At 37.5% G+C, this 8,831-nt stretch overlaps 1 protein-coding gene across 1 annotated transcript in view; it reads left to right on the top strand.

Moving 5' to 3' along the window:
• The window catches only part of CCDC68 (coiled-coil domain containing 68), a 24,853-nt gene that overhangs the window by 2,956 nt on the left and 13,066 nt on the right, over window positions 1–8,831 (top strand). Inside the window, exons 3-5 of the mRNA XM_006913691.1 lie at window positions 1,835–1,975; window positions 2,939–3,064; window positions 4,698–4,826. Coding sequence (XP_006913753.1) covers window positions 1,835–1,975; window positions 2,939–3,064; window positions 4,698–4,826 — 396 coding nt within the window. The remainder of the gene's footprint in view (window positions 1–1,834; window positions 1,976–2,938; window positions 3,065–4,697; window positions 4,827–8,831) is intronic.

The raw sequence follows: 8,831 nt of genomic DNA, 5'->3' as shown, positions 1-8,831 counted from the left end.
TTATTGATTGAGAAGATGGGTACCTCAAGTTCATCTTCAGAAAATACAGAGTTCAGTCTTCTTTTATGTCAAGGGAAGGGTATATGGGAGGGGCAAGAGGTGACTGATGATCACAGACTCTGGGCATTAGCAGGGGTCAGAGGAAAATTGTGAAAATTCTTTGTTCTTAGACTGTTGACTCTAGTCGATATGAGTCCAGTCACGAGGTTCCTGCAAATCTTGGATAAACAATCATTTTTGTATATACTTTCCTCATCTCCTCTGGAGAGGCACCTTCTGGTAAGGAGCTGTTTTTGTAAAATTCAAGCTGCAAGCAAAATTCCTCTAATGATTAGCATATCTGTATGCAAGAAGCTATTAACCTGATGGACATGGGAACAAAGTAGACTTGAACGAGGTAAAGTCAGAGAGGCTGAGCATTTCACTCTGTCATACCGCTACTCTCAGAGTATAGTCTGCAGGCTCAGCAGTGTCAGCATCGTCAGGGAGCTTGTTAGAAATGCAGCATCTAGAGTCTCATCCTGAATCAGAATCTGCATCTTCACCAGGTCTATAGCCAAGTGATTCATATGCACCTTAGAGCCTGAGAAGCACTGATCTGTGACCTTTGTAGTTATCTACCACTGCCATCATCTACCTTCTACAAATCTTTCTGTCGAATATTCTTTAACAAATTAAAAAAAGAAAATAGTGCCTACACTATATATGGAGAGTGAGAAGGATGCATTAGAGTCTGGAACAGAAAAACCTTGACAGAATTATGGTGACTATATTATTTATAAGTGCTAAAATTTAAAAAAAAAATTGTTTCTATTAATATAGGCCATCTATTGTACTGGAAAGGATATAGGCTTTGTTGTTAAACAAACTTGGATTCTAATCTGGTTCTGGCAGTTGTTTTAGGTATAACCGTGGGCTTGTTAAACTCTCATCCTCAATTTCCTTGTCTGTATAATGGACATAGTGTCTTCTAGTGTTCTGGCAAAGGGCTGTGTATAAAGCATCTAAAAGATTACCTGGCACATTATAGATGCTTAATAAATAAAAATTGTGATTATAGTTGTAGGGTATGTATAATTGTATAGTAATTTCTCAGTCTGTTTTGAAATAATTTGTAAGGTCAGAAAGAGCACAGGATGAACAATCAAGAGCTTGTATCCTGAGCTCTCCCACTCACTTGCTATGCAAACTTGGGCTCTGTCCCTCAGTTCTCATAGCTGGGAAATTGAGGTGGTTGAATTAAATGGCTTTAAATTTCCTTTCTACTTGCACTGTCCTTGATTCCAGCTGAGATTTATGTTATACTCTAAGTGTATTTGCAGTGAACTAGAGTTTACGTAGAGTTAACACTGGCAGTAATGTTCAGTTCTGACCTCTGTGACTGGAAAGGGTGATTACAACGAAGCATCATTGAACATCGACGATTATGTTTTGTAACTATTAGGTCTGATTATATTAGTTTGTAATGCATTGTAACCAAAACGCATTTATGTCTATAACTTAGAGTTAAAAAAAAAAAAAAAAAAAAACTGGCCTCGTAGATAGGACTACAAGAAGGACTTAATGGTTTATTTAAAACTGTGGGACTGTAAAAGGCATAAAAGATGTACTTCTCCCTCTTTCAAATATAAAAATCTATTCAAATTTGAGCAAATATAGAGGCCACTGGCTTCGTTTAGAATTCCCATTGATATTTGAGATTCAGGAGATGTGTTTTATTTCTGCCACCTAAACCTTCCTTGATGTGTGTAAAACAGAGTGACAATCATTGGTATCAAAGTTTGTAGAAGAAAGGACAAGTCAGCTCTGTGATTTTCATGTGTGCTCATTTCAGCACTGTGGAACCGTTCGAAATGGCTGTGAGTCTGAAATGGATCCCTCCTGTTGCAGTCTGCATCTGCTCATGGAAAGAATGAAAGGAAAGGACCTGCAGCTCTTAGAAATGAACAAAGAGAATGAAGTATTGAAGATCAAGGTATGACCATAAGGAGAAATTTCAATTTCATATTTTGAACTTTTGAGCCAATAAGATAGATTCGTGGACCCGCGAAAGCAGACAGCCACATACAACCCTAGATCTACACATATGCTCACATACATAGAGGAGCATTTTGACATGTATAAATTAAATGTCACTGTTTTATTTTGGAGCCTCCTTTCATTATTAAAAAACATCTTACAAAAGCTCAACAGGTCTGAAGTTTCAGTGGTGCAAGATGAGTAAGTTCTAGAGATCTGCTGTACGACAGGGGGGCCTGTAGTTAATACTGCATCGTACACTTGAAAAGTTGTTAAGAGGGTAGGTCGCATGTTAAGTGTTCTTACTGTAATAGATTTTGAAAGTCTTTACATATTTAATAAATATTAGAGTATTCATAGTTAAAAGTCTTACTATTTTGTTTCATTAATCGATTGTTGGATGCTTTGTATTTTTTATTTATTATATATGCTTCCTACAGTGAATATGGTGGTACGTAAGTCTTCGCAGCCATTCTCCATGATTTCTTTAGGTTAGATCCTCGAAAGATAAATGACACTTTAGCTTTATTGCCTTGACAACTCCAATCTTGTCTCACTGCTATTTCAGGAAAATACATCTGTTGGTACTGTCATGGACAGTGATGATAAAATGCTTGTAAGGGAATACGCTGATAGGGTACTGTAGAATTCTTTGAAGGGTGAGGTTTGTAAACGCAGGGCACAGATATGCAAGGAGCTGGTCAGGGCAAATCCGCCCACCTGACAGCTCACAAAATAGGAGTTTCTCATTTTACATTTTCCCCTTACCGGATAACAGCATCTTTTCTCCTATCCATTGTCTGCAAGGTGCAAATGGTTCAATTGCAGCCTCTGTGTTTTTAATTGCCCATCGAACTGTTCTGCCTTAAACTCTTTTTATTGTAAATGTCAAAACATACACAATGACTTTTTTTTGAAGCTGGAAGCCTCCAGAGAAGCAGGGGCAGCGGCTCTGAGAAACGCAGCCCAGAGAGTACTTGAAATCTATCAAACGCAGTCTGAAGATGTTAGAAAGAAGCACGAGGACAAGAAACACTTTCTCCAGGTACTGAGCTGCTAGCGATTGGGGAGCTGAGCCTCAGTCATTTCTGTCTCCCTTTTTGGCGGAGTTAGATGCAAAGCAAGCGATAGTCACGTGACTTGGCAGGCCCTGGGAAGGGCAAGAAGCCCATTTCTGTGCTGATCATCTCTGACCCCTGCTTAGCGTGGTACCCAGATGATGCCACGCTGCTGTATTGCCACTCTTACTCAGAGCCCAGCAGAGCATAGTCCACGAGGAGTCTGTGCCACCCTGCCTAGACAGCAGGGATGTCCCAGGAGACACTGGCCAGTGACATCTCTTCTGATTCTGCCTTTGACGAAGTAACCAACTCAGGTTGACTCGTTCTACCTCTTGGATTGGATTTCCTCATCTTAAAAATGAAAGAGTTGGGCTAGATAGTTTCAAATGTTTTTGGTCCAAGGAAACACTCTTCAGATTGAACAAACAAAAACATGTGCATGTATGTACATATTTACTTCAAAATAGATCAATATTATATATTTCATATATATACACAGTATATAAATTACAATATAAAAACATAAACATGTATATGTGTGCATATATCATGCACACATACACATATGTTTTTTGTTTCTTTTTAAATCTGAAGTATATATTCTAGGACCAATAAAACTTTACCTGAAAATTACATTCTGGGACTGGAAAAGGAAAAATACATGTGAGTGTGTGAATGTGTGCACGTGTGTATGTTTGCCAAACTTAAAACAGGAACACTCATTCATGTCAGGGTAGGGTGGCTATTGTGCACCAGCTTAGGGCCTCGGAAGCACAGTAGGAGAACACAGCAGGAAATCCTCCGCTAAGGTGACACGCCGGCATGCCTCCGGCTGTGGTGGCGACAGTGCCGAACTCAGGGACATGCAGGGTGCAGATGAAGAATCCAAGTGAAGTGAGTGGGCTTGTGTGGACCCCAGTTCCCTGTGTGAGTGGTGGGCCTGCGAGACTGGACTGCTCATATCTGCAGTCGGGGACACTCAGCCCCACTCTGGAGTTGCCTGGCAGGAATTCCCACCTGGTGTTTTCAAGGGAAGCCAGACGCTTTTTTTTTTTTTTTTAAACTGTAATGTCTCAAGTTCTATAAAAAAACACAGGCAAAGGTGCGTGTGCATGTCAGTTGCAACACGCTCACCCTTGAACTAACTGCAAAAGGTGAAGACTTCTCTGGTTTTCAGCATTATCGCTGCATGCCTGGACACCGTGGGATAAGTATTCTGCTTTTATGACACCTTCTGATTAAAAATAGAACACTCTTTTTAGTTGAACGCATAGATTTGATTTTTGTTTCATGTAAGTTTTGTTGAGAAAAAGTCAAAAGTTTTACTTTTCTTAAATTAGCATTTCTCTTTCTCATACCAGTTCAGATAGTATGCTTTACGGTAACAAATGTAAACATTCTAGAAATAACATTTGTATATTATTAATTTTCCATTGTTTTGGTGGTGTTTTGGACCATCAGGTTTATTTTGAAGGAAAAACTAGATTCAAAAAGGAAATTTAAACAAATGTTAATTATGAAAATTTTTTTTTTGGCTACTCAGAAAATTATAGTGGGAGATAATACCTGTATAGGTTTAATAAACCAATAGTCTGACAACCGTTTTTCTGACCAAAGGTAAACAAACTTGAAAAAGAACAGAAATTGAAAGAACAGCTTGAAAATCTGAATGAAGTTGCTGAAAAACTTGAACAAAAACATAATCAAATTACAGCTTTGGAGAACCTTGTACAGAGAATGGAAAAGGTAAGTGACAAGAGAATCAAAAGGATTTCTTCTTGGAATTAAAACAAAAACAAAAACATTAATTAGAAGTACTCTTTGCAAATACTAAGACTTTGACAAGTACTCAAAGATGTTAGTTTCTTCCCTATACATTTAATGTGATCTTTACTGTTAGTGATTTACCTCTCCACAAAAATTGCCATTGTCATTATCTGTCACGTTCTCCTTCTAGTAAATGTATGACTCAGAAAGGGGGACCAGGCGAGGCTGTGAATGGGAACAATGGAAAAGATCACAAAGTCCACCTATAACTAGTAATAATATAGCGCTTCCCTGTAGTCATAGCATTTTTATGTTAGAGTCAGCCAACTGTCTGTTATTGGCTACGCGTGTCCACTTTAGGTTTGTAAAACCCTATAGCTGCACTAGGACAGATAGAGTTCACATTAAGAAAAGAAATTGGACCTTTCAAAAGAGATTTAGGGAAAGTAATTACAGAACAAAAAATTATTAAAAGTTTCTTCCTGTCTTCCTTTAAGTAGCTGGTGCTCCAAATATATACAAAAGATGAGCATAGAAATTTAATTATGCATGCCTTAAAATTTAGGATTCAGACAAACCAAGATATACTTTAAAAAAAAAAAGATATACTGTTTTTTTAATAGCAAAACAAACTAACAGAAAATTGGCATCTCTGAAACTGAATTGGGGGTAGATAAGAATATAGGCTTTGGCTTCTAGTGAACATTTTCTAATACATTTTTTTATTTATTAATTCCCTGATTTGCCTCTGTTCTTCTCAGACTTAGTTCATGAGTCTGCCTGTGTTGATGCTATTCTAGTAATGTCACTTCAAAAGCATCACATTTCATAATAGTCATGTTTCTTGCCAAAGGAACTTTGATTAAATTTTAAATATTTCCCAAGAATTTAATTTATAACACTGTGTATTTGGCTGAATTTGTAATCTTAATGAAGGTACTATGAGGAAATAATGAAAATTAAATAAGCCTAAACTAACTGAATCTACTAATAATAATATACAGCAACATCTGTGGGGTCCAGTGGGTAACTGAGTGTTATACACCAGCCAAATCTCTGTGCTAGATGTCCTCAAGCAGCTGGTTTGTCCATGTGTGACAATTTATAATTATAATGTTTTGGACAAACTGTAATCTTTGGATGAATACTTTGTAGTGTTAGAATATTTGTCATGTAATAAATAGTTTAATAAACTATGATGGCATAAAGAATGTTTGTATTAGGAAAGAAGGACAATTCTGGAATGCAAATAGGTTGTTTAACCAATCAACTCGATTAACCAGTGACATTCGAATTTAGACTTGCGATCACCTGCAAGTCAGCAACACCGGGTCAGGTTTAGTGGCTAGCTGTCAGTCCCTGAAAATTAACAAACAACAGTGGAATATAATTTCTATTTCCTAGAAACCCCAGGAAATCTGTCCCAGACGTGAAATTTGGGATATATTCACTCTACTATTTATTCAATGAATATTTGAGTACCTATCATGTACCAGGCAGAGTTAGTGGCTTGCTGTCTATCTGTGAATGAATCAGAGGTAATCTCTCCATGGAGATTACAATGTAGTATGTCTGGGTTGTGTGGAACTCAAGGAATGTTCCTGATCTGCCATCATTCATTCTCCTTAGAGAGGGGTCTAAGGAATGCTGACGTCCCCACTGAAGGTAGTGTATGTCCCCTGGAAAAAAGTTAAGTAGCTTAGATACTAGCAGATATTTTCAAGGAGTGATGATTTAGCATTTATCTTGATATTGACCCATAACAGCGGGCTGTCTCTAGGACTCTGTGACAGAGTGAGTGAACAAGATGCCCAGGGTTCAGCAAGGCCTTGCAGTAACCTTCCAGAATACTCTATGTAGTCCAGTAGGTTTTATTCTCTATGGCTTCCTAAGGTGCACGTCCTATCAGAATGTCTAGGAGGCAGAGGTAGATAGGAATGGAATGGAAGAGCAATGAGCAAAAGTTGTTTTGTTTTATTTTTTAAACATTTTTAGTTTAAAGATACTTTATATTTGGAAAACAAGTAAATAAATGAAACTATTAGAAGTGAAGTTGGGCAGCATTGTCTTGGTTTAAGGAGAGACTGAGGATACAGGCTGTGATGAGGGGTTTCCAAGGTGGGGGGTGTGTATCAGAGTGAGGGGAGGGGGTACTGAGACTTTTGTATTAGTAGGAAAAAGACATGAGTTCAACAAGGAAATGAAAATTAAAAATGAATATCCACAACAAAGGTTGATAAATACCACCCTGCTAGTGGTACCCCTTGGAGAAAGATTCATTTTCTACTCACTTGAACAAGCCACTGCTCCAGTAAATAGCCATTAGTGGTATGAGATCTGGTAATGAACACATTACTTAAAACCTTCACCATCTGTCCCACTTTAATCAGAAATGCAGTGAGAATGAATTCCATAAACACAGTGATAAGCCAGCAAAAACGCCCAGTAAGAACATTTTAATATGGCATATGTTCCTTTTGCTAGCAGTGCAATTCTGTTGCACCATATTTGTTTTCTAGTGTCATTGATTTAGCTCTATTAGAATTTTAGAGCTCAGAGGTGCTTTTGAGATCACCTAGATCCCCATCATCATTTTATAAATGAGGACAATGTAAACACGGAACATTCCACAGTCGTCCAGTTACCAGTTTACAGTCCTTTCCATTATGCCCCTATCTTCTCTGATGCCAGATAAAAACGACATCCTTGGTTCGTAAGTCATTTAAATGTTAACATTTGGCAATGATTTAAATTGGCTCCTGCTCCGTTCTGATCAATAGTGCTGGGGAACGCTTCAGCTCCCCAGAGATGCGGTTTGGGAAGAGGGGATTGTCCACTAGGTGGCGCTGTGAACTCCTCTCCCTTTCCAGAAGGCACTGTCCTTGACAAGGGCTAGCTGGTACAGTGTGATTTTCTGTGCTGTCAAAGAAGCATTCAGACATCAAGCTAGATGAGAGACGTGGCTAAAGCAGAATATTTCCACATCCAGTTGTCTGATCTGCTAGAACCCTGGTTACAAAGTTCCATTAATCAAGAGTTAAGTCCATTAAGAAGAATGTTAAAAACCATTTTCCTGCCTACAAATTCAAAATATATTATCAGCAGTGTATTTCTTCGATGGTACAAGTATTAAAATAAGCTTACAAGGCATATCTATGACCCCTCGGAAATAATTTGAACACAACCAGGGCTATAACGGAACAATGTGACAAAATGCTACAGGAAAAATTTGAAAAAGTTAGTATAAATTCTAAAAATAACATAGTACACAGGATATGAAGCATTTGGCATCTTCAAGTTATTATATATCAAGGTCCTAATATGTGCTAGAGAAGCACATAGGCCTTTCACATATATTACCTTCAATCATCCCAACTTTCAAAATAGAATTATCCACATTTTAGAAATGTTCAAAAAATCAAAAATGTGACTTATACAAATATAGAATAACACATATCGGATGTTTTATTTCAATCATTAATTAATGAGGGAACCAGTAAGATGGCAAAACTGGTTAAAATAAAATATTTTGAGAAACGGGCTATTTATAGGCATTTTTTAAAAAAATAATATAGAATAGGATTACTAGGTTAGATACTTAGCTGGTTAGTATTCTTTAAGGCAATTAAAGAATTATCTTTTCTACCAGGCAGAAATCTATAGAGTAACATTCAACTTCAGAGTCAGGGCTCTAATCAAATAATAAATAATAAAAGTTAAACACAGAGAAACCCAAGAGAATTAAATAATCCTTGGATCGGATTATTAAACAGTGACCCAATATGACCCACATGCTATATAATGTTTTAATTTCCAAGTTTTGGTTAATTTTTATTAACAACGATAAGGTCCAGAGAGGTTAAAGCTTTGGCAAAAGTTATGTAGCCACAAGTTTCAAAGCCAGGTCAGTCCCCGTCCACAGTCCTTCCAATGCTTTTGCTGTGCAGCTCTGCCTTATACTTCACCTGCATAAATACTGCAGCA

The sequence above is a fragment of the Pteropus alecto genome, unplaced genomic scaffold (genome assembly GCF_000325575.1).
Source record: "Pteropus alecto unplaced genomic scaffold, ASM32557v1 scaffold14, whole genome shotgun sequence".
Classification (NCBI taxonomy): Eukaryota; Metazoa; Chordata; class Mammalia; order Chiroptera; family Pteropodidae; genus Pteropus; species Pteropus alecto.
The sequence above is the reverse complement of the archived record's forward strand: the minus strand, read 5'-3'. Positions and strand labels throughout refer to the sequence as shown.